The 27,742-nt window shown below is 31.2% G+C and overlaps 2 protein-coding genes across 2 annotated transcripts; both read left to right on the top strand.

The window, feature by feature from the left end:
• Positions 1–1,296: 1,296 nt before the first annotated feature.
• Positions 1,297–8,044, top strand: LOC122581207 (ETO1-like protein 1). Its single transcript, XM_043753379.1, has 5 exons — positions 1,297–1,519; positions 1,955–3,673; positions 4,550–4,841; positions 5,779–6,088; positions 7,543–8,044. Exons 1-5 carry the CDS (start codon positions 1,395–1,397, stop codon positions 7,761–7,763), a joined length of 2,667 nt encoding a protein of 888 aa, XP_043609314.1. The 5' UTR covers positions 1,297–1,394; the 3' UTR covers positions 7,764–8,044.
• An 11,878-nt stretch (positions 8,045–19,922) lies between these two features.
• On the top strand, positions 19,923–23,454 carry LOC122580843 (heat stress transcription factor A-7a-like). The gene is made up of 3 exons (XM_043752997.1): positions 19,923–20,237; positions 21,469–22,588; positions 23,053–23,454. The coding sequence occupies exons 1-2, from the start codon at positions 19,923–19,925 to the stop codon at positions 22,189–22,191; spliced, it is 1,038 nt and encodes a 345-aa protein (XP_043608932.1). The 3' UTR covers positions 22,192–22,588; positions 23,053–23,454.
• Positions 23,455–27,742: the final 4,288 nt, after the last annotated feature.

The following is a 27,742-nucleotide window of genomic DNA, read 5'->3' as shown; positions in this document are numbered from 1 at the left end:
TGTACTTTTTAATTTATGTTTATGTAATGTTTAGTTTAATTTTAGCGAAATATTTAAGTTTTTATTAAAAAAAAGTGTTTGGTTAAATTAAATAAAAAAAATAAAATAAAATTTAGGAGAGTTGTGAAAATGATGAATGTCATTAAAAATGGGGAGGACTGAAAAGGAAAATTAAATTGAATATATTTCATTCGAAGGATTTAATAGAGATGAGAACTTAAGCTACACCAATCCTCCCCCCTTGCATTTTATACCCCACCAATCACTAAAATGTTAAAAGGAGATGAGAATATAATGTTGTTAGGTACCTAAGCTTATATGTCGGACTCTCACATATTAATTTTTTAAACCATAAAATCATAAGCCCAGACATTATTCATTAAACAATAAATAATAAAATATTAATACGTGAGAGTTTCATACCTAAACTTAGATGTCGGACTGACTTATATTCTACTTTTCCATGTTAAAAACATACACTTTCAACAAAGGAGATCATTCTTGATATCATTAAAAACAAAAGTAGTTTTGTTTTGTCATTTCACAAACCCAATCTTGATTACTTCTTCAAGTTGTACAACACGCATCATCACTTGTACACATTGCTGGCACCAAATTACTTTATGATTCCCCTCAACACCAACAACATAGCATGAGCTGCAAAAATCTTTATGTTTTCCCAACGGGAAAAAAGGAAAGTGGGAAATTGAATAAAAAATAAAAGTGCAAACTTTTTCTTTTGCCAAGATAAAAAAAGCTGAAGATTGAATTTTTCTCAAAATTTAATCTTGTGGGTTTTTGTTCATTTAATCCACTAGATTAGTGGGAGTTTTTTATATATAAATAATTAATTAGGTGTAGAAATTTTATATCTTATTTGTGGATCTTCCTTATTCCAAACAAGGTTAGTACTTTTTTTTCTTTATTAATTTCTATTTTTTTAATTTTCAAATATTTGGTAAGTTTAATTGTGGTTTTGGTTGATTTTTGGCAGGGATCTTGTGGAATATATCTACTTTTTTTTTTTTTTTTTAATATAATTATCTTTTATGGTCTATTTAAGTGAAGATAAAAATTACATTTTTTTCGTATATTTTCTTGTACCTATATAAAAAAGCTTAGATCATCTTGATATTTAGATAGCCCATCTGAAAAAATGGGATCTTTTTAAGGTTCTTATGCTCAAAATTTAATAAAGTTGGAAACTTTGCTCAAAAATTATGATTTTATTATAAGTTGAAAAAAAGCCCATTTTGAAAAATTTGGGATTTTTGAGTGTGTGAATAATTTTGTTAATTTTTCAAAGGTGAAGAATTCATCAACCAAAAAAAAAAAAAAAGAAGGCTAATTGAGCTATTGTGGAGATCTGGGATATATTGCATTTGTTATGCCCAATGAGGACCTTTTTTCCATCTGAATCTTGTAAAGAAACACATTTAAATGCTTTGAATCCACAATCATGGCTGCAAGTTGAAAGAGGAAAGCTTTCGAAAGTCTTGCCTCACTCGCCATCTTCTTTGTAAGCTTCTCCTTTTGTTATTTTTGGAAGGTGTTTGGATATGTGTTTTGAAAGTGATATTTTAAATCATTACTCTCGTTTCTAGTGTTTGAATATAAGCTCTTTTTTTCTTTGCATATAGTTGTTGATTGGTTAGGTGTCAAAGATTCATGTCTTATACTAGCTGTGACGATGTTATGATTAGTTAGATGTCAAATTGTCAATTTTGAACAAGCTACAATTCGTTTAACTATTTTGTAATGTTATCCTTAGTTTATTTTGTTAATTGTTACAATTTGCCAAACACTCGAGTTTCAACCACAGCGAAATTTATTCTTACAACTTTAGTTTATAGATACAGTCTGAACATTGTTGAAAGGTGGTGTTTGAATGTCCATTTTGAAAGTGTTTACCACTTTACCGTTTTCTAACTGTTTATACCTGTATTGTTTGTAGAGAATCTTTAATCAAAGTGCCCGATCCACCTATTCTCCCTTTTTTTAAACCGGTTGATTATGTAGAAGTTTTAGCTCAAATTCACAAAGAACTTGAATCATGTCCCTCAAATGAGCGCCCAAATCTTTATTTGTTACAATTTCAAGTCTTCAAAGGTCTCGGTGATGTTAAATTAATGAGGAGAAGCCTTAGGCTGGCTTGGCTCAAAGCAAGTACGGTTCATGAAAAGCTCGTTTTCGGGGCATGGTTAAAGTATGAAAAACGAGGTGAAGAGCTGATATCCGATTTGCTCTCCTCTTGTGGTAAATGTGCAAAAGAGTTTGGAATGATTGACATCGGTTCTGAGCTTCCATCTATAGTAAACCCTTGTTTTTTTGATGGGGCAGTGATGAACCAAAATAGTTATTTATCGGGTACAGTCTCATTTCAAATAGGGGATGAAAAAATAACGTGTGATAGACAAAAGATGGCGGCCCTTTCACCTCCATTCTTTTCTATGCTTAATGGGTGTTTTCTAGAATCATCTTCCGAGGACATAGATTTGTCAAAAAATGATATTTCATCAGAAGGTATGAAGGTGATTCGTGATTTTACCTCAACAGGCATTTTACCAGATTTACACACAGATCTTTTACTAGAAATCATGGTGTTCTCAAGTAAATTTTGTTGTGAGAGCCTCAAAGATTCTTGTGATAGGAAGCTCGCGGGGCTTGTTTCTTCAAGAAACGATGCGGTTGAACTTCTGGAATATGCTCTTGAAGAAAATTGTCCAGTTCTTGCTGGTTCATGTTTGCAAGTTTTCCTCCAAGAACTTCCGGATTCTCTTAATGATGACCGCGTTGTTGACTTGTTAACTAGTGTTAACGGTTTGCATAGATCGATTATGGTGGGATCCGCGTCATTTTCACTTTTCTGTTTATTGAGTCAAGTTTCTATGGATCTTGATCCAGGATCTGATAAATCCGCTCTATTTTTGGAACAATTAGTGGACTCTTCAGAAAATAGTCGGCAGAAAATGGTGGCTTTTCACATGTTAGGATGTGTGAAGTTACTCAAAAAGGAATATGACGAGGCGGAAAGATATTTTGAGGCTGCATTGACCGAAGGGCACATTTATTCTGTCACGGGGTTGACAAGAATAGGTCAGATTAAGGGCAAAAAGCTCGAGTCTTACATGAAACTTAGCTCAGTTATTTCTACTTACACCCCCCTTGGTTGGATGTACCAAGAACGATCTTTATACTTGGAAAACGATGAAAAAAGATGGGAAGATCTTGAGAAAGCAAGCGAATTGGATCCTACGCTAACATACCCCTATATGTACCGTGCAGCTTCTTTAATGAAGAAACAAAATGATCAAGATGCAATGGCAGAAATAAACAAGATTCTTGGTTTTAAACTCGCTGTTGAATGTTTGGAATTGAGGTTTTGTTTTTATTTAGTTCTTGAAGATTATCAATCGGCCATTTGTGATGTTCAGGCAATTCTAACTATTAGTCCAGATTATCGGATGTTTGAAGGCCGGGTGCCTGCTACACAATTTCAAACTCTTGTTCAAGAGCACGTTCCAAGTTGGACAACTGCGGATTGTTGGTTACAGTTGTATGATAGGTGGTCTGCTGTCGATGATATTGGATCGCTTTCTGTAATATATCAAATGCTCGAGTCTGAAACGGCTAAAGGGGTTTTATATTTCAGACAGTCTTTGCTACTCCTCAGGTAACTGTTTTAACTATTTATATTGCTCTCTTCATTTACAAACTAAGTCTATGCTTCATTGCATAATTATGCTCTGTAAAAGAATTAGCATAAATCCATAAAATAAATAATACTCTCCCTCCCACCTCAATGACCAAGCATGAGTGGTTGTTATGAACAAAAAGGTAGACACTTGATCTTTGTTATTAATTTTGCAAATGCCAATTAACGAATTTAAAATGGATCTGGTGATAAGTTTACGCCAAAAATTAGAGGTTGCACAATTGGCTGGTGGGTAGCGTTTTTGGTGAAAACAAGGCAAGTCACGTTGATCCAAAAAAACACTTTTTCTTTTCCATTTCATGGTTATGCTTTTAAAACTACTCTATATCTTCAGAATAAGGATATATATATATATATAGAACGTCATTCTATCCTACTCCTACTCCTAAGTTACACGCATGCCTGGGATGAAACCCAGGACTTTCGAAAAAACCCCTATTAATCCACCCCACAAATGTGGGAAGCGGGACTGAAGCTAGGTGGATCCTCGCAAGCTCAAAGCCCTTACCAATAGGCCACCAACCCCATTAGCTAAGAATATATTGTTTTCAGTAAACATTACAAGAGGCTGTATGCATTAGAGAGTAGAAACACACTTTGGCCTAAAAAACATTGCAAAAGATTTTATTTTAGTTTATGTGCTTCTGGTCTTCTAAGGTTGCAAACTTTTGAAGCTTTTAAAGATGGGTGGTTTTTATGACGGTTTCCAGGGGCAGTGTATTTGGTTTTCAAAAGTCAAATTTTACATCTTCTTGTGGGACAGAGGGATTTAATACTTTGAGAATTGCATGCTTGCATTCATCATTAGTCATAACTAATCATTGGTAATTTCAGGTTAAATTGTCCGGAAGCAGCAATGCGAAGTTTACAGTTAGCTCGCCAGCATGCATCAACGGAACATGAACGGTTAGTTTATGAGGGGTGGATATTGTATGATACGGGCCATTGTGACGAAGGGTTAACGAAAGCTGAAGAGTCCATTAACCTGAATAGATCTTTTGAAGCCTTCTTTCTGAAAGCATATGCCTTGGCTGATTCTAGCCAGGATCCTACTTGTTCTTCCATGGTTGTAGCACTTCTTCAAGATGCCCTCAAGTGCCCTTCTGATAGGCTTCGTAAAGGCCAGGTGTGAACAAATTTTACCCTAAATTCATCCAAGTTACAAACATGTAAGAGTTGATTTCATTATGCTTTTGGAAAGTAGAGGTGGTAATTTTGACCCAATTATATTTACGGATTATGGTTAAATTTTACCTCTACTGGGCCAAATGCCTTGAGCTAAGGGCATCTCCAATGGTAGGTTGAAGAAAAGCTTTTTTTGAAAGAAAAAGTCTTTATAAAGGTTTATGTTATTGGAGTGAATAGCTTATTTGATGAATAGGTTGACAATCCTCAACCTTTTGATCGAAAGCTTTTTCCTTGTTTAGTGATAATAAAAGCTTTCCATTGGAGGAGATGACTTTTTAATAGGTTGAAGATGGTGCATTGATTATTTGTCAATATAAAAAGCTTTTTTGTAGATGCTGTAAGGAATTTAATCGAAAAGTAAATGTGTCAAGTAGATGTGGATTATGCTGGTTGAAATTTGGAAGTCATCCAAAGTGTATATTAATGTACAAAACTTCCTATATGGCTTTATTGGAAAATGGTTGGATTATAGCCCCTAGTTCCTAAGAACAATGATAATATTCTCCATACCTAAACACGGTGCCTATGCCCTTATTTAAATAACATAGACTTCTTAACCTAACTTGACCCACAAGTAATAATAATTATAATAATAACTAATAATACTATTAATAACAAATTCACAGCCGGCCCTTAATCTCCTGACCCATTCGGCCCATTAACCTCTTCAGCCTGATTCATATCACATTTATAGCACAATAAGTTTTTTAAAACTAATAAGAAACATTGGATAGTGTTTGTGGGTCGGCCCAACCTGAGCCAACTCTCTGTAACTGCACTAAGCCCCACTAAGTAGTTGTTTAACAAATTTGACAAGTAGCCAAACACTAGAAATGTGTATTTTTTTTTTTTGCTGATACTTGAAACTTTGGTAGGCATTGAACAATCTTGGAAGTGTTTATGTGGATTCTGGGAAACTAGACCTTGCAGCTGATTGTTACATTAACGCTCTTAAGATCAGACACACAAGGGCCCACCAGGGACTTGCTCGCGTCCATTATCTGAAAAATGACAAGCCTGCTGCCTATGAGGAAATGACAAAATTGATTCAAAAGGCACGGAATAATGCATCTGCTTATGAGAAGAGATCAGAATATTGTGAGCGTGAGCAGACAAAGATAGATCTTGAAATGGTTACTCGTTTAGATCCTCTTCGGGTTTACCCTTACAGATATCGTGCAGCAGGTTAGTTATAATTATTTCTAGTTCTGTTAAGATTTTCATAGGATCTGTTAGAGGTGACAATTTCGATCTGTTTACTTATGAATATATCAACTCTGGTTATGTTTTATAAATAATGGTTCAGACTGATTAAATACAAGTTTATAAAAAAAAACAGTCAAATGGGTGCCCCAAGAGTATAGTTTATTTAAAAAATTGATTACTGTATTTTTGAAGTAATATCTTTGTGAATCCTATTTGACATGATAAAAATTTATAAACAACGTTAATTTTTTTTTGGCAAAAGACCAAAAGTTGTTTCGGGTCTATCCATTGATATGATCTGTCACCTGACTGCCTGACCCACCCATTTTGCTGTATTTAGGATCTATAATCATTAATCACATACCCATTAATGGTTGGATTTAACAAGAAATAACAGTTAGTATCTGCATAGTTCAACAATTTCCCTACATCCTAAGCCGTTGCTAGACTTCAAGTTATCTAAAACCTACTTGTTCTGGATGAAATTATATGGTTAGGATGACTGTTTTTGTGTGTTATTTATCTTTTGATGGGTTCATTTTCTTTTTTCACATATACATAAGAAGTTGGGACCAGTCTTTCTTTGATATAATTGTACTACCGAAAGTTTATGAAGATAACTCACATTATATGTAACAAATGTATGTATAACCAAGGTCTTGAACATTGTGTCATAGTGTTTTGATTTTATTTAGATTTCTTAGTGATGGTTGTTTTCATAAGTTCTATATTATCCTATATACACACCATCCGAACATTAGCTAGCTGGCAAACGGGTAACCGGATGGAGCTTTCCTTGTTCAGGTTACCCGGGGAGGGCTATCTTTTTTACTCAAATGTAAACATTCTAACGGGGGTACCCTTGCGGCTGTTTTCAAGCTCTATCCGTAGCCACTCCAAGATTATTAGTAAGATTCGAACCTTAGACCTCTATTAGGTTTCCTGACCACTAGGACACCTTGGTGATGGTTAAAAAAACAGGGTGAATGGAGGGAACCCTAGCATCGGTACCACAATTGGATACTTATCGACTAACCCCGTATGAGCCATATGATGTCAGTACCTCCATCCTAATCCCCACATGATCTGGGCATCCTGAAGGATCGAACCCGCGTCTTTAGAACTTCACATGTAAGTCTAGGCTTCATTGATAACGGGTACGTTAAAGGATTTGTTTTTTGTGTCAAGCGGGGATCGAACTTGGGACCTTAAGGTCACCAAATGCTTCCCTAACATGGCATTTGTTAGGCCAACTGTATATATGTATATGCGTGCTAATATTATACTAACATGTCAGGTTTACCTTTTTAGCTTATTTTGTTTCTATCTTAATCCCTTGATCCAGCATTTAGTAAAAAATCCTTAAAACTGCTTAAAGATCCACTATATTCTTTTAAGGTTTACATCTCATTCGGTTTGTTGTCAAATATCAGTCTTGATGGACAATCACAAGGAGAAAGAAGCCATAGCAGAGCTTTCAAGAGCAATCGCATTCAAAGCAGACCTGCATCTATTGCATTTACGTGCAGCATTCCATGAACATATTGGGGATGTTGCAGGTGCCATGCGAGACTGTCGAGCTGCCCTCTCCTTTGACCCGAACCATCAAGAAATGCTTGAACTTCGAAGCCGTGTAAACAGCCAAGAACCCTAATTATGCAAGAATATTAGAAAAGATTAGATGCGAAGTGTTACACAAATGTTGAAGAAAAGTGATTTTTTGAGTTTGTGTCCGTTGCAATTGTAACACTTCATGACTATTGTAATCATTCAAGTTTGTGCCTTATTAACAGGTCCCTCGGATTCTTGTCAACTCATTAATCTTCCTAAAGTTGTAACTTTGTCCAAAATTTTGGAGGTACAATTCACAGCATGTGAATTAATTGTATGGTGTAATTTTATGAATATAATATGAAGCTTTGATATTTCAGGGTAGGTTTCAGATTCTTTACAAATGTAACTAGTAAAATTAGGCCCCGCTATGTGGGGCTTTAACAGTTCGGTTGAAACACCTATTATATTAATGTAATTAAGTTTAATCTTAAACCGTTTAATTAAAAAATATTATGTCATTGATGTGTTTGTTTCAAATATATTTATAAGGGTAAAACTACGTTAGCTTACTTATGTGCATTAAGTAGTATTAATTATTGTGGTGAGATTTTGTTATTGATAATGTGTCACTAGATATGCTAGTAAAAGCTTAGACATATGAAATACATATTTATCTAAAGTCAATAACACAAACGTTTCTAAAAGTTTATAGTAACGAATATATTAAATTTATATGTTGTCAATATATTAGTTAAAACCACAAAGAAGAAAAGTGCGATTGAAACAAAATAGTGGCACACAATGGTATTGACCAACAACTAAAAACATAAATATAAGAATATAAATATATGTTTATGTTTGTTATATCAAACATAAATAAATATAATAAACCCACTTAAAAGTTATAACTAAAAACATAAATATAAGAATATAAATATATGTTTATGTTTGTTATATCAAACATAAATAAATATAATAAACCCGCTTAAAAGTTAGCATATTAGATGCATATGTTTTATTTATTAAAAAAAAGCAGATTGACAGGCAGCTGCACAAGAAAAACCAAAAAGGGTTGCAACGTGGTAAAATCCGAACGGTAATATGGGGTGAGACAGAAACCATTATAAAAAAATATGGATAAGTCAAATCAAAAATAGAGATTGACGAAATCCTTTTTTTTTAACGGTGGGTGGGAAGGTCGTTCCATCGAGCCGAACAGTGACATCCAAATGGGCAGTATTCTCAGGGTTCGAAGCACTTTACACCGCTGGTACCCCCAAAGGGAGCCTATTTTGTTTTAATTTAAGATTTTTTAAGTTTGACGAAATCTTAAAAAATCTTAAATTAAAACAATATGATAAACCCACAAAAATGTTTGACATATTAAATATATACGTTTTTTAAAAAAAAATTAAACAGGCAATTGCGTACCTACCAGCCTGTTACATTGTTCATCAATTTTACTGTTCATAATTCGTTACCTCTTAATAGAGGTATATAATGGATGCCTTGTATAATTTGAGTTGTACACTTTATTTTTGGGCTAAGTGCGACGGAATGCAGTTAACTAATCCTGAAAAGTTATTGTGTGCACGAACTCTAGGTCGGCTTTATTGTATTCAGGAAACTTGTTCAAGAGTCCCATAGTAAACAAAAGTTACCGGGTAAGAAGTTAGTCGGTCACCACTTTCACGTTGACCCGTTGACTGCTTACGTGACATGCACACATTAACGTTTTGGGATTAGTTTATGCATACAATAAATAATATATGAAAATAATCAAGTTTTATGTGAAGTAACCGGTCCCACATCCGTTTTATGTTCACAATAAACATAATTTCAAGTTTATTAAATACAATAAAGCCGACTTAGAGTTCGTTCACATAATAAATTTTGGTGATTAGTTCATTGCATTCCGACGCACTTAGCCTTTTGTTTTTGTATATATATGTTTTAAATGTTATATGTTGTGGCACATGGGTCAACATAAGTAGTTTATATATATGTTGTGGCACATGGGTCAACATAAGTAGTTTATTTATCAGAGATGTTGTCTTGCTTTACACATCGACTCTATAAATAAGATATGGTGGTTCATTGGAAAAGTTTTGACCTTGAAAGATCTACTTAAGTTTGAGTCTCACTTTTTATATTTTTAGGATGAACTAGTAGAGGTTTTCAAGAGTCTTAGATTTCATTCTAAATATGCATATAATATAAAAACAAGAGTAAGATAGAATATCGATAATAAAAAAAAGGAAAAAAAAAATCCCATCAATAAGGTTGTCAAGAAATTTTTCTTGAATTTTCAATTCTCAAGAAATTAAAAAATGTCTTTTCATTTCTAAAAGAGTTAATTAAAAATGACTTCCACTTGCAGCTTTCGTCCTTAAGTTTGATAAATTACAGTTTTAGTTTAAAAATCTTTGCTCCATCAACACTTTTGGTCCTTACGTCCGTTAAAAAGGAGGTCACGTGTCTGACACGTGATGGGTAATCTCGTAATTTTGCTTAGAGTTAATAACAAAAATCGTCCCTATCGTGCACCACCACTTTCAACTTTGGTCCATAACTTTTACAGTAATAATTAACTTTAAGCCAAATTAGTTAAACTAATCTTAAATTCCAATATATTATCAACATATATTAAATTAAATTTTATATACATACTTCTAGATATAATATATACAAACTTTTAATGAAACTGCTCATGAGCCACGACAAATAAAAAGGAAATGAGATGTGAATATGTGAATGCTACTATAAAGACATGTGTGCGTGAGGAAACTAGGAAAACATGAAACAAACCAAAGTTCTCGTCTTCTAACAAGTAACAACTTTGAAATCGGATTCAAATGAGTGATGGGGTTATTATGGAAGTTATGACATATTCCGGGTTTAGGGGAGAGGGGGGAGTTACCGGGTTTGGACTCACCAGAATGGTTAAAAAACAATAAAAATAAGTTTTTAAAAGTATAGTTCTAAATTAGGAAACCAAATTTTCTATTTTCAAAAAAATTGTTTATAAGCTAGAAACACATTAATTTTTTTTTTCTTTCAGTTTTTAAGTTTCCAAAAAAAATCAATCATAGTCATAGTTTTCTACAACTAAATGCATGCTTTTTTTTCTTCTATAATTCTTGTAGTTAATTCCTTCTTCTCTTATACCAGGAGGTCGACTTCATTAACTTCTTCAGATTGGGTTTATGGAATCAAAGAATGAAAGAAATGTAAGGTTGTAAAGTAATTATCAGAGAGGTGTTTTCATGTCTTGTTGAATGATGATTAGTGATTGTTAATGGACAAGTTAAAAAAATAAAAATAAAATAAAATGGTATTTAACTTCGCTGACCATCGGCATGATGTTGGATGTAATTGTGGTACAAGAGAAATGAGATACAAGATGATATAAATGCTAAATTAGTTTATCTTTATCTTATCAGTACTTCACAATATATATATATATATATATATATATATATATATATATATATATATATATATATATATGGGACAATCAAATAAGAACAGTTTTAAAATAAGAACGGTGAGAAGACCTTAAAAACATCATTTTGATGCATTAAAAGTTCATAAAACTAATATAGTGCAGAACTAATTATCTTTATTTAAGTGTTTAACAACAATTTGATTCATCAAAATCGAAAAAATCACGTTTTTTGTTGGATGCATCATTTTGATGATTATGCATCCAAGATGGATGCACAAAACAAAAAACATGATTATTTCGATTTTGACGGATGAATGTGTTGTTAAACACTTAAATAAAGATAATTAGTTCTGCACTATGTTAGTTTTATGGACTTTTAATGCATCAAAATGATGTTTTTTAAGTGTTCTCACCGTTCTTATTTTAAGATTGTTCTCACTGGAATGTTACCCTATATATATATATATATATGGTAAAGTTATTTTGAGAACCTTTTTTTTGTGAGAACCTTTGAGAACTTTTCAAAATCAAGCCCAACCGATGATTGTTCTTTACATGAAAATTATTTTTTGATTATTTTATGAATAACTTATATGTAATTTTGATGTTTATAATTGTGTGAAGCATGAATTATCATCCGTTATACAATTATGTGGAGATTTGGATTCTTGATCACATGTACACGAATATTGTTATGATCACATGTATGCAAGTCGATCACATGTAATCATAGCAATATTCGTGCACATGTGATCAAGAATTCAAATCTCAACATAATTGTATAACGGATGATAATCCATGCCTCCACACAATTATAAACTTCAAAATTACACATAAGTTATTCAGAAAACAATCAAACAACAATTTTCATGTAAAGAATAATCATCGGTTGAGCTTGATTTGAAAAGTTCTCAAAGGATCTCGCAAAAAAAGGGTTCTCAAAATAACTTTTCACTATATATATATATATATATAGGTTTTAGGTAAAATAAAACAAGTATTAATGTAAAACAAATAAAACAATAGGTTTTTCTATAGTGATAATCACCATGCATCATAAAAATCATCGTACATCAATTGTTTCGTGAATCTTCGTGCATCAATTTAACCATGATCTAAGGGTCAAGATCTTGTCTTATTTGTTTTACTTTAATACTTATTTTACAATACTCAATATAGGGTAACACTTCGGTGAGAACAATATTAAAATAAGAACGGTGAGAACACTTAAAAAACATCATTTTGATGCATTAAAAGTCCATAAAACTAACATAGTGCATAACTAATTATCATTATTTAAGTGTTTAACAACACATTGATCCGTCAAAATCGAAAAAATCACGTTTTTTGGTGGATGCATCATTTTGAAGAATATGCATCCAAGATGGATGCACAAAACAAAAAACATGATATTCTTGATTTTGACATGCCAATGTGTTGTTATACACTTAAATAATGATAATTAGTTATTCACTATGTTAGTTTTATGGACTTTTAATGCATCAAAATGATGTTTTTTAAGTGTTCTCACCGTTCTTATTTTAAAACTGTTCTTATTTGATTGTATATATATATATATATATATATATAAACATTCTAAGCTGAGTTCTTACCATTATAGTAAAATTTATTCTTAAATTTTTTGTTAAATACATAACTATTTTATACACTTTAATTACCGTCCTTAAAGTTGTTTATAACAAGACCTTATCTATATATAAAATCCAACCCATGCAAAAACACATCTAATTGAAAATTTATAACGATATTGATTATTGATATTTTTAGTGTAAGGGTTTTATAAATTATTTGGATAAATTTTCATTTTGTTATGCAAGAATAGTTTTTAATATATAAAATCTTATTATTTTTCATGCGTGTAATAAAGTACTAATGATAACCCTTAAAGTTGTCGTTATTAGATGCCCTAATTTAAAGAGAGTTACAGATTATTTAATCATCCCGATAATATCTCACCATCCAATGAAATGTTAACAAGTTGAAAGATAAAACAAATATCTTACGCGTAAAATCTTACTCACATAAAATAAAATTAAATAAAATACATAACTAAATGGGCTAAGTGCACCGGAATGCACTCAACTAATCATCAAAAGTTATTGTATACACGAACTCTAGGTCGGCTTTATTGTATTCAGGAAACTTGAAATTATATTTATTGTGAACATAAAACGGATGTGGGACCGGTTACTTCACATAAAACTTGTTTATTTTAATATTTTTTTTTATTGTGTGCATAAATTAATCCTAAAAAGTTATTGTGTGCATGACACGTAAGCAGTCAATGGGTTAACGTGAAAGTGGTAACCGACTAACTTCTTACCCGGTAACTTTTGTTTACTATGAGACTCTTGAACAAGTTTTCTGAATACAATAAAGCCGACCTATAGTTCATGTACACTATAACTTTTCAGGATTAGTTAACTGCATTTCGACGAACTTAGCCCTAACTAAATATCTTAAAAATGAATTCAAAACAAACTGAAATTTTACACATAATAAGGTAAAGTCTATTTCTACAAAACTTCGATATTAAAAAACGTATTATGTTTTCTTCTTAGTGCTTCACTTCTTTGTGGCATTTCCGAGTATTTTGTATGCTTTGAGGACTTTTAGTAACCGGAACTTGACTCAAATTTGAAAAAACAAGGAGTTTTTATTGTATTGGATATTATAATAATCTCTAGGACCTTAAATGTTCGTATAAGAATTTGAAAATAAAGGATTTATAGAAAAAATGTGTAACGAAAGAATATTATAGATCTATAGATAGAGAAATGAAAAGGATATGAAAGTTTGCATATATAATGCAGTTTTTATAGATACCAAAGCTACAACCTTTGATTATGTTATTAATATGTAGTATAGTAATACATGACATATAAGATACACAAATAACTTTATATTTTTGTTTTGAATTGAAACTATGTCAATGTTCATAAAAGAAAGTTAAATAGCACGGAGTATCATGTTTAATACTTTTGTAAAAATTGATAATAAAATGTAAGATATCGATGAATAGCTAATAATATTTAAATTGATTATTGATTTGATAATATATAATAAAAAAAATTATAAATCGTTAACTAATACTCGTATGATGATCGTGGGTTGATTTGGCCGTTTGATTGTCCAATCGAATGATGTGTGTGTGCGTTTTTTTTTTCTAATTTAAAATGTGTAAAACTATTAAATGTGTCATCCTATCAACTAGTTGGAATTTTCTTATTCTCTATTGGTATAAAATCACTAGTTGCCTTAATAAAAAAATATTATTACTACATCTTCTATATAAAAGTGATGAAATGCGGTGGTTTGAAAACTATAGCCCAATGTATTTGTTGGGTTCAAGATAAACTAAAAATAATAATGTCACCTCTTCATCACTTGGCAGGAATCCAGCCCCACCATTTTGTTTCTATTTAATGACTTATTTAACCAATAACAAAATTTACATAAATAAAAAACATATGGGTGTTGTTTGAAAAATACATTCGTATCTAAATAAACTAAATTTTAGACCCGTGTCCAACACTGGACAACGGGTTTACGATATTATAGATATTACATCTTCATACATTTAAGTCATAAAAGCTTATAGTTTTGAAGATATAGGGTTTTAAGTGTTACACTTTGCAAGTAGTAGTACAATAATCATATGTATGTCACTGTCATTATTAGCTGAGACATATTGATGAAATTTGTTTGTCGTATTCATTTCACAAGGCACACGTTATAGTAAAATTTCTAATGTGATATTATTATGAAAGATAATTAAAAATTAAAATGCAAACATACTTTTGATCATGTATTTGACATTCAAGTATATGTATGTGATCATGATGCAGAACCATAACATGCATAGGTTTATTTTCAATCATCTCTCCTATGATAATTAGATAACAATTAAGATTGTTTTCATACTCTTTGATAACAATTAGGTCCCTTGATTTGAGTGACAATTGTAGCTTTAAACATTAATACGCAATCCTAATATATAAAAAAAGGGAAAATTATGTACCTTTTTGATTTGAAAGATGTAATGAATCTTGAATAGAGTTCATATTGAATTCGATTTAGTATTCAAGTAACCCTGTGTTGTAAATCGTGTTTTGTTCTATGACCATCGCATGTTTTGTGATTTCTATTGTGTTTAGGATAAGGATGTTGTATATCGTCATCTGTTATTATGTTTTGGATATGTATCTAGAGTTCAAATTGTGTTTATATTAAATATTAAACTAAATATTAATATTTATAATTTATAAAAATCTAATCTAATATGTTAATAAGTCATTAGGTTTTGAAATAATTTTTTGTAGACAATATTTAATATATTGAAATTTTTTTAACTAATTAAATGATTATAAAATTTAAAAAAATTTCTCTAAGTTGATTGTTAAAACTAAATATAAATTAAGTATTTAGGGTTAAAAAGTGTAAATCATTGATGAAAAACAAAAAAATATAAATTAATGAGACTTTTTCTATAAAATAATATAATACTAATATAATAATATATTTGGATAATGATTATTGGGATTTTTAATTTATAGTTAATCTAAATGATGATATAAGCGAAAGTCAATTTGATGAAATTAAACGATTTGATTGATTAATAAATCATTAATTCAGCTATCTTATAATATATATTAAGATTAAGATACATTTAGCATCGAATAAAGATTATACTTGGACATATACGACGACATACATGTCTATACTTGATATATATATATATATATATATATATATATATATATATATATATTAGTCTTAATACACATATGATGTACAGATTATATATATATATATATAACTAGGTGTTTTACCCGCACGATGTGCGGTTATTCAATTTATTTTTTGAAAATAATTTTGACACGGATAATAAAAAGAATTGGTTTAATGATAAAAAATTTATTTATAAATTACCGAGTATAATTTATATGTGTGAGTAATAAACAAACTTACATATTAATAATTTTATTGAACATGATTAAGTTGACTATACATGTAAAAATCTAAATAGTTTTTTTTTTTTGTCAAAATCAAACGATGACCATAACAAATTCCATAAACCCCAAAATAGTTTATTAATATTTATATTTGATGTGAACTTATTAAAATATCTTTGCCATATATAGAATTTTTAGAATTCATTAAATATGTTTAAATAAGATAATAATTGTTATAAAAATTTATAAAAATGACACATGGGATAAAAGGTTATGTGTCAATTTTTTAAAATAGCTTTAAATTGAAAGAAGTTTTAAAATATTAGGATAACTACTATTTTAATAGATATATAGATAGATAATACGTAGTCAAAAATCGAAAAAATTTTTTATGAGAGTATAGGTTAAAGTTTAATTTAATATTACTTATTATATTCGTAATGATACAATTTGATATATAATCATGATGATAAAACATGATTAATGTTGTCTTAAAATTTCTAACAACGTTTAGTTAGCTTAGTACAGGGAAAAAAATTACTTATTAGATAATAAATTTGAAACATACATATATAATATATTATTTATATATATAATTTAATTAATTTCAAACATGTTTTATAGATTAAAATAAATAAGTTTTATTTTTATATTTTACAATTAACATCATGCTGTAAATTACACTTTTTAACATATTTAAATTTTGATGATGGAAATTGATAATTATGATTACAATATAGATCGATAATAGTATTTTTAATATAAGAAATCTAATTAAATTAAAAAGCTAAGTTTATATATTAATTATATTATATTAAAAAGTAGGATTATTATATAAATTTAAACGATATGTGTCGGTTAAATAAAGTACTATGTGTCGATCAAAGGATACTACAATCATGTTTTACTATATTGGTAGACATCACAAACATTGGAAAATTAAATTAATATATTTTATTTATTAAATATTGCACAGTTATTTTTCTCCATCATGATCTAATTATACCATAATAACAGTCATGCTAATAATGTTTCATAAAGTTTCATAAAGTGGGTTAGAGAATATACCTTTATAAATTGATGTATAATTGTAGAGTGAAAAGTAATTCAATACTATGAATTCTTTGCGGATAATCCACATAATCACGCTTCATAAAACCCCAAAAATCGTCCGAAGATCAAATTCAAAAACTCATGTTTTTTGCTCTTGTCTGAATTGAACAAAGTTTTGTTTATTCCTTATTTTACCTACTAAGAAGTTCATCAAACCAAAATAATAAGTGTTTCTTTCTTATTACTGGTTTGATTTTATGAATAAAAATAATAGAACCAAAACTCTTATTTTTCTTTTCCGTCATGAAGAACTAAAAAGCTAATGGAAATCTTTCTATTAAAGTTTGGGTTATCATTATTGATGATATATTTGGGATTTGCTAACTAGTGCCCCTAATGCACTAGTTAAGAAGTATTTATTGAAGTTTAACTTTCCTAAAATATAAAAATATGTATTAATTATTCAATTAAAAATAGAAATTATTGAGTTAAATTAATACACATTAAATAAAATTTTTGATTAATAAGGAAATAACAAGTTCAATAAATGCTTGTTAACTAGTGCACTATGGGCACTAGTTAGCAAATCCCTTTCTATTTTTAAATGAATAATTAATACATATTTTTATATTTTAGAAAAGTTAGACTTCAATAAATACTTCATTAAGTTCTTCTTAACTAATGCACTAGGGGTATTAGTTAGCAAATCCCATATTTATTATAACTTTGGTAGATAGATATTACACACTTATTAGTTGGGATAGGAATAGGAATCCTACATTTAAGATTTATACATATTATAATTAGCAATATATATTTTCTAGTTATTATTATTTAAAAAGATATATTTTAATGTTTATAATTAAAAAAACATTTGTCACTAACTATAACGCCATGTGTCATTTAGTGGAGGCTACAATCTGTTTTAGTTTATTGGTATATATATATATATAGGGGTGGGTTATTTGTAGTACAAAGGTTTGAAAAAGTACAAAAGTACATGGTATTTCCTCATTCTTTTTCCTTCTTCCTTCCATTTCCGACCATCACCACCACCACCATCATCATTTCCGACAACCACCACGATCCTCCGGCGACGACGACCATCTCCGGCGAGACTTACACATGTGTAAGTACAACATACACATGTGTAGGTTGAATAAAAATTATGATTCGGAGCGGGCTTTGCCCTTAAGGATATTCATAAACCAAAGCTGGTGGGGGTGATAGGTCATTGAGGGTGATAGGTCATAGAGGGTGATAGGTCATAGGGGTGACCGGTGATGGGTGATCTACCTAAAAAAAATTGTACTTACACATGTGTAAGTCTCGCCGGAGATGGCCACCGTCGCCGGAGGATCATGGTGGTGGTCGGAGATGATCATGGTGGTGGTGGTCAGAGATGGAAGGAAGAAGCAAGAAAAAAAGATAAAATACCTTGTACTTTTGTACTTTTTCAAACACTTGTACTAAAAATAACTTTCTTATGCAAACGACCATAAAAATTATTTTTCATAAAAATATATAGGTTTTGCTAAACAAAGCCCTAAGGCTTTCGTTAAAGTGCATTAAATAATTGTACACTTGCCATAAAAATCAAGGGTGGGTTTTTGATATGAAAACCTACAACCTTCTTATGCATGTTAAGTAAAGCCCTAAAGACTTTGTTTAACATTTTCCATATATATATATATATATATATATATAATACGAGCATGATACCCACTCAATGCGGCGGCGGTAACGGCGACGACGGTATAGTGGGGTTGGTGATGCATGGTGATGACATCGATAATTGGTGTCGAGTGGTGTAAGTTGATGTTAAGATAATAGAACTATTTTATAATATAAGGACTTAGAATGTAAATTAACAAAATAAGGGTTTAGGATGTAAATTAATTCATTAAGGGCAAATTTGGTAATTTATAAAAACCCTTTCATGGTGGGGTGTTTATTAAAGACATTTTGATAATTTCGCATGTGACATTTTGGTAACACTTTCCATTTTGAGGAAGGTGTATAATTTTTAATAAGGAGTATATATATATATATATAAATAAATGAGGTGTATATAAATATACAATTGAGTAGGCACAAATATTTAATTAAGATTATTGAAGAGAAGGTTCTCTTAACTTCTTAAAGTAGTCTAGAAACTTCTTCCTTCTTTAGCCCTCAATTTCTTGCTTCATATAACATTTTGTTAAAATTAGAAAGCTTTCCTAAAGAAGATAGATCAGTGCCAGCAATGCTTCTGGCCAGCAATGCTTCTGGCAGGTGCCTAAATCTTTTCCTATATATAATTTTGTCCTTGTTTAGATTCCATTTTTGTCAACTGTAAATTTTACTTTACTAAGCTAGATTGGTCTTTTTGTCTCCGTGAGATAAATTTTTTTCTTTCTAAAAATAAACATTTATTGGTTTTGCTGCAAATAATGAATCTTCAGGAAAAATATTCTGTTTATTTTAAATTTTGCTATAGTTAATTAATTTGTTTGGTGTTAAATACAAACTCCATTTTCTTTTTCTTTTTAAATATCATTATTAATGGGTTTTGCTTTAAATCTTGATGAACTAGTTTGAGTTTTCAATTAAAAAAAAAATGTGGATTTTTTTTATTAATCTTAGTGTCAAGTTTATCAATTTTTTTCTGCATCTTCTAAAAAAAGAATATAATTTTTCACGGTCAAGTTAATTTTGAATGAATCCATATAAGTTTTCAAATATATGATTATCAATTTGTGAGAGAAAGAAGAAAAAAAGAAAAGAAAATTATAATATAATGAATCCTTTTTACTCAAATGTCAAAGAAGAGTATCCATCAAGTGATGCAAGTGGTAGTGGGGTTAATAATAACCAACCAATGGTGTTACAAGTTCCACAGCCAAGGGATGGTCTACATGATGTTGGGCCTCCACCTTTTTTGACAAAGATATATGATATGGTGGATGACAAAACTATTGACCATATTGTGTGTTGGAGTAGAGGAGGTCAAAGCTTTGTTGTTTTGGATCCACAAGCTTTCTCTACTAATCTACTTCCAAGATATTTTAAGCATAGTAACTTCTCTAGTTTTGTGAGGCAACTCAATACTTATGTAAGTCCCCTTTTTCTCTCTTTAGCTCATTATGGTTTATGTGTATGTATAGATGCCGTTAGATTGAATCAATCTGTAATAGGTAACCAGGTGGCCTAGTGTTTAACACCATATGTGATATGGCCTTCTTTACAACATATTGTTGGTTCAAATCCGGCCTATTGGGTACAATCTTGGAAATGAACAGGAAAAAGGTTCAGAAACGGTCACGGGATATCCCAGTTAGGCATCCTACGTTAAAATAAACCCGCCTTTCTCGATATCTGGAATAGAAAGAATCTCATCCGTTTCAATATCTAAATAGGTAGTTGATGAAGAATATGTTTTATGCCTAATAGATGCCTGTAGATTCGGTTTAACTATTAAATGATGTAAAACAGTGAAGTTCCATACAAAACATTTATGTAAAAAAAGTTCTTGAAAATTTGGGGAATTTAAAGTGATGGATTCAGGCTAGTCTCATTAGTATGAAATATTTGAAGCTTTATAAGTACATCTGTTATATGAGTGTTTGCTACCTTGATATAATGTGAATCCTTAGGTGCACTTACCTTCTGCTTATGGGAAATTTGGTCTTTAATGCATTTTAGGATTTACATGGACGATTTCATAGATTGAGGTTGATATATGTTAATAACCATAATGGATAGCCTGTTTCGATTTCTTCTGTCTGCCAATGCGATGCATACCTTGTTCCGAACTCAATCACTCATGTGTCCCTGTTTCCTGATATTAGATTTAATTGGTTGGAAAAGAGTTGTTTCTGTTATTAGTCGGTGAGAAGAAAAATAACTGCAATGAAAGTTAAACATGGTTGTTATTTGTTTACCTGTTATTAGGAAAAAAATATCAAATTATCAATTACTCTTCTTTGAAAATTAGTATCGGAGTATTATGAACATATATGTTTTGACCGCTTTACATTTCCATTTTACGAGTTTCATTATGCAATACATGAAGAAAAAGATGTGATAATGGGTTTGTAATTGGCAAGAGATGGCTATCAATTGTTGAATGAAGAATAGCTCAAGATGGTATGCGCGAATAAATTATATCTGCAACGGGTCATTTACACGGAAGTCAGGGTATACAGAAAGGAAATGATGTAAAAGATACTAAATATTACTATTGTTATGCACCCCCCTTTAAAACTTTTGCTATGGTAGTGCATACCCTTTGTCAAAAATTATAAAATCCGGAATTGTCTTAGTGGTTTGGTTTGTGAGTGCAGGGTTTTAGGAAGATTGATCCCGATATATGGGAGTTTGCAAATGAAGCGTTTGTGAGAGGCCAGAGGCATGTCTTGAAGAGCATCAAGAGAAGAAGGGCACCTAATTCTCAGCCTGCGGTTCCACAACAGAATGTCAATCCCGCTAGTGAACTTGGAACGTCCAGTTTAGATGACGTTGGTCGGTTGAAACACGAAAAACAAGTTCTCAAGTTGGAACTAGTGAATCTAAGACAACAACAACAAAACATGCGTGCGCAACTTCAAGCCATGGAACTAAGGTTACAAGGAACTGAGAAAAAGCAGCAAAAGATGATGAAGTTCTTGGCAAAAGCAATGCAAAATCCTGATTTCATCCAGAAATTAGTTGAACATGGTAAAAATAATGATCTTCAAGAAGCCATGATGAGCCAAAGGGGTGAATCAAGCCGAACTGGTGGTGGGTCAAAGCTTATTAAAGCCGAACCTGAAGACTATATAAATCAACCAGTACAGTTTCAAGTGTCTGAGCTGGAGGCACTGGCTTTGGAGATTCAAGGGTTTGGTAGATCTAAAAGAAACCTAGAAACAGAACGTAACGACCGTGGTGAATATGAGGGTGGGGAGAAAGACCTTGATGATGAATTCTGGGAAGAGTTATTTAGTGAAAGACCTGATGAACAAGCGGTTGATGATGTGAATTTCTTAGCTGATAAGTTGGATTTCTTGGGTTCAAGCCTGAAGTAAACGCTAACTGTTGTTAACGCATAAAATAACCATTTATTGATGTTCCATTGATTTTTATTTTTGATCTTTGTAGTTAGGTACTCTGGTCGTGGTCGAAGACATAACGATCTTTGACAGATTTAAAAGCTGGTTTCGGTTGGTTAATTTTATTTAATTCTGTGTGAAAGACTAGCACTTATTACAGTAGATCTTAATTTAAGATTCTATTGTCATTCTCAGGAGGAGATATCACAATCGCCACTGGTTCCCCAATTATCTGTCCAGAAAACTGTTCTTGTATAATTGTTTCTTTAAGTTTTGTACATCTGATTCTCTGATATAACTCTTACTTGATCATATCAGATTGGAAGCTTTTTCCTGGACTGAAATGAAGTCGCTTGTTCTGATAAATCTCAAGGTTACTGTTACTGTTTCTTGAATTGTTAATGCTGTTACTCGTAGAGGTGGCAAATGACATGGTGGGGGGCTTGGGTCAATATTCTAAACATTTATCTTTTCTTTCAAGGAGTCGAGCAGGGTTGATACCAAACACATTCTTTTCATCTATTTTTTTTTAAAAAAAAATGGGGGTCTCAATCATGGTCAAGTCAAGGATCAAGTCATTTCAAATTTTAATGATGACCCTTTTGTTTCAGAAAAAAAATTTAGGATCATATATGCAGTTCAAGTTCTGTTTCGTGCTTTGGCAACTTTTGGCCCGTTTGACGTGCTTCCCTTCGAGCTAATCCGTTTTAGTTACCACCTGACCTACTAACTCATTCATTGGCAAATGAGTTGAAACAGCCACCTTGGCGATGTTTGTCAATTGATATTAGTACAATAATAATTCATCATGAATTCTATTTGCTGCTTATAATGTAGATTTACCTGAAGATATTGAACCGGTGCTTTCTGTTGCTGCAATTTTTGGAACTCAACTAGCCTATAGACTATAGTAGCTTCGTAGCTAGTAATGCACTAATGCCTTTTATTACTCGTATAAATAGTATTATCTAGAGGCTAAAGGGGCAGATGTTAGATATGATTATTTTGTAGTCTGTTTAGTGGTTTATGTGAGCTACTTGTGCAAGTTGTGAGTCAGTGACAAGAGTGGTGGGTTAGCTTTTGTAGCTGTAGAAGTATCGTAGCATTTCATTTTGATGTTTGCTCTCTATCAAGACAAACATGTCTTCATGACTTGTAACTTATGTTGTCATGAGAGAGCAATTTTAATGGCTGTAAAACGGATTTATCAGTGTAAGTTGATGGTTAATATGTGTAAAACTGTCTTCCTATATCATGTGTTTCAAAATGTAAAAGGTGTATTCCTATGTCTTATCATTTCATCCCTAGAAAGTATGTTCTGCTTGTCGAGACTCAACCTTGCTACTTGTTTCGGCTACTTGGGACTATTTACATTTGAGCTTGGCTCGAAGCTGGTTTCAATCTATCTTACAAAACCTTCCGAGGATATGTTACATGAGCACCGGTGACCCCAGTTCATGTATATTCATCACAAGTCCTTTTGACCCTTGGTAATACATTTCCGGCCAAAGTGTTATCATTATGATCTACTAGTACGATACCTGCACTATACAGTGACGATCTGGCGGTGGGTGGCGATGGTAGCGCCTATTGGTGGTGGTGGCAACGTCAAGTTGTGTAGGTTGATACAAATGTAATTAGTGTAAATGTGATATTGGGGAAATTTTTAAATGATAAGGGTTGAGTGTAAATTAGTAAGATAAGAGTTTAGAGTGTAAATTAGTTTATTATGAGAATTGAGTAATTTGCTACTAGTTATATATGCGGTGGTGTAGTGACAACGACGTTGGTGGCTGTTGTGGCGGCGGTGGTGGTTGTAGCGGTGTGGTTATTAATGTAAAAGTAATTGATATAAAAGTCTAAGAAGTAGTGTAGTTACTGAAGGTTATTATAGGTATCTTAAGTAAATATAATAAGTATTTAAAATGAAGATATTTAAAATAGTGAATAAAAAAGGATAGATATTTTGGGATTATCAATAACTTATTTGGAAAAAATGAAGAAAATAAAATGTTTTATAATGTAGTTAAAAGAACTATAAACTATTTTCAAAAAAATAAAAATAAATAAGTGAGATAATATAGATGAACTAAAATATAGGTATAACCGTATACGGTATGTGTAGAAGTGCATATTTGAGAAAGTTGCTAGATTTTATAAGCCCAACAAATAAGGCCTGTACTTTACTTATGGCATGGTATGGAATATGGATAGTTCTGAGCTCGTGGGGTCAAATATTTGGTATCTGAATCGTATTTGGTCTCGGGCCAGTATTTTAGTTTAGAATTATTTTATGGAGAAATGATCAAAAGAGTAATTAATTTAAAATTTAAATTTTGACAATAAAAGAAATCTAAAATCTATAAATGCAAAAATTCAATTTATAAATTCCAGGGAAATATCATCACATTTTCATAAGTTAATATATTTTAATGTTTACATTATTTAAAAAATTTGAAAACCGTCACAGGAATATCCGGCTCATATACACATATAAGTTAAAGACTTGTTTTCCTTGTATAACCTACATAATAAATAACTTTAATTACCATACATATGAAGGTTTTAGGTAAAATAAATCAAGTATTAAAGTAAAACAAATAAAACAATAAGTTTATCTTTATTGAAAATCACCGTACATCATGTAAATTATTGTGTATCAATTGCTTCGTGAATCTTCGTACATCAACTTAACCATGATCTAAGGGTCACGATCTTGTCTTATTTGTTTTACTCTAATACTTATTTTACAATACCCAACCCCTACATATGAATCTACAAATTAGGTAAAATATATAAAACAAGGGCATATTTTTCTTGGTATAACTTTTATTTCAGTCATCGGCAGTTGGCACATTAATTTTGGAGTTTTCATTTTTTCTTTTCCGAACATTTTTTGGAGTTTTCATTTAGTCTTGGAGTTTCGAAAGAAGTGATGAACTAATTAAGATAGTGTATATTATACCCAAAAGCGAAACTTGTCAAAACTTGGCGTCATTATGCATATTTTTGTTAAATTTTTATGAGTGGATTATTAGGAGGTTTTCAAGAGTCTTGGTTTCTATCTCAGATATGCATGATTCGAGCCCTACATACTGTCACACTGGATATCACTGTGGTGTCTCGAATGTTAATTGTTAACTACTAATTACTAACTCGCTATTATATATATATATATATATTATGGGGTTTATGATATCTGAAGTTAAAAAAAAAGGGAAAATTAATTTTGCGACAACGATATATCATCTTGATAATTCTTAACTGGCTATGATTCCTACAATGAATTAAAGATTTTGTAGACCATGGAATTATATGCGATCAATCGTCTTTATTCAAATCAATGTTGATGATCAAGAATGACTATACTATACATTTCGTGGACCACACTTAATTAATTGCGAGAAAATATGTATAGATATTATTTGTTAAGTAAATGAGTATATATGCAACTATGCATTAGCTTAATTTAATTATACCGTAATTAATTTGACTTATAATTTTGCGGAGAAGATACATATCGTGTTAATCAGCTTTGTTAGTACAAACCAATCAATTACGAAAATGCAATGCATGTACAACGATGGAATGCATCACTTTGGGCTGATTAACACGATATGTAATGATAGTCAAATCTCAGAAATTAACAATAGATAGAAAGAGATGTATTTAGATTTTAGAGAGAATGAATGTCAAGTACTCAAGTGGCAAGAATAATGCTTTTATGCTTACCTAAAGTTGAATCACTCATATATATGAAACCAACCTTATCCTAAAAAGTTAAGGAAATTGAAGCAAAACTAAAGCTATACTACATTGGATTCCTCATTTGTGCGGAAAAGTGTCGAGGTCAAGAGTGAGTTCTTTCGAACCACATTTGAGGGTGAATTCAGAGATACGTGTTGGTGTTCTTGTCATAGTAGGCGGTGCGCTGTAGACAAGAGATCAAATTTAAATATCCTAGCAGAGCTAAATTGATACACTTAAAGGTACGTAACATTATATGGAGTCAAGTATAATTTGACACCTACATACCACATATATTGACCATGATTCCAACTTAGCTGGTTTTATATTTTAGTTTTTTCTCAAACACGAATTACTACAAGGAAAATATCGATTAGTGACGAAAAATATTTGATCACTAATTTATCTTAGTGAACAAATTTTCGTCACTAACAATCAAATTTTGAGTGGTCACTTTTCGTCACTAAAAGTCCGTCACTAATATTGTTTAGAGAACAAAAAATATTATTTTTTGGGCACTAATTTTGTTTAGTGACCAAATTTAGTGACTACGTTTTCTTAATGGTCACTAAATAAGATTATTAGTGACCAAATTTTAGTTGTCACTAAGCAAAATAATCACTAATCTACATTTTTGTTGTAGTGATTTGAGCATTGGTTGACGTGTTTTGGTGGGGTTTTCTCCTAGGAATTCATTATGTTGTGGTGCAAGTTGTCCGATTAAGACAATGTAGTCTATACTGAGTAGCCTTACCTTTATATGGTGAGTTTGGAGCGATTCAAAACACGTTGTTCCAAAAAAATATATCAGAGTAATATACATTTTTCAGTTCTGGATTAAGAAAAGACAAGACTTTTTGGTTACTATTTAGCTTTAGAATATCTAGAGTAAAGTCGAGGCAAAGAAGGCACCTTCCAAAATCAAATTCTGGTGTGGTGGGGATTGGGGAATGTATGTATAATTATATAAGATCAACTTTTACTGTGTAACGGGGATACGAGAATTATTAGCAAAAGAATAAGGATGGAGAGATGAAACAAATCTTGATGAAAATTATTGTATACAAGAAAGCAATAGATTCCCTATTACAGCCTATCAATCAATGTTTCTTTGTTTCAAATGATGATCATGTATCATATATATCTTCACATGACTCGTATCTAATAGTACGTTATGCCCCTTCAATTTTGATGCAACTTAAATGGAACATGTATAGCTATTCAAAAATATCCATATGATTAAGATTCAAACCCTTAAACATATTCTATAAGAAAATCAAAGGTTTAGTGCGTCGACATGTAATAAACTATGCTAAAAAAATTATAGTGTGCATGAACTAAGTCTGACATTTATTTTATGCACGAACTTGTAAAAAATGTTTATATCATGCAAAATGCATATGTGACAACTCATATCAGCTACGTGGCACCCCATATCAACTGTCACATACAAGTTTTTGATTGGTCGACCATGCTTTTTGCATGATATAAACATGTTTTACTTAGTTCGTGCATAAGATATGATAAAGGTTGGACTTAGTTCATGCACACTATAACTTTTTAGGCATAGATGGTTACATTTCGACGCACTAAACCCAAAATCAAAACATATGACAAGATTTACGGTGAAGATGAGGAATGAGAAAAGAAATAATAGAATTCACATGTCAACAAATGAGTTGATTAAACGTGTTTAGGCTTATAAGTTTGGGGAAGTAAACATGGAGATGTTACACACACAATAATTTTGGGGATAACTCATCACATACTCGATTTCAAT

Source organism: Erigeron canadensis, chromosome 9 (assembly GCF_010389155.1).
Source record: "Erigeron canadensis isolate Cc75 chromosome 9, C_canadensis_v1, whole genome shotgun sequence".
NCBI lineage: Eukaryota > Viridiplantae > Streptophyta > Magnoliopsida > Asterales > Asteraceae > Erigeron > Erigeron canadensis.
This window is presented reverse-complemented; position numbering and strand designations above follow the sequence as displayed.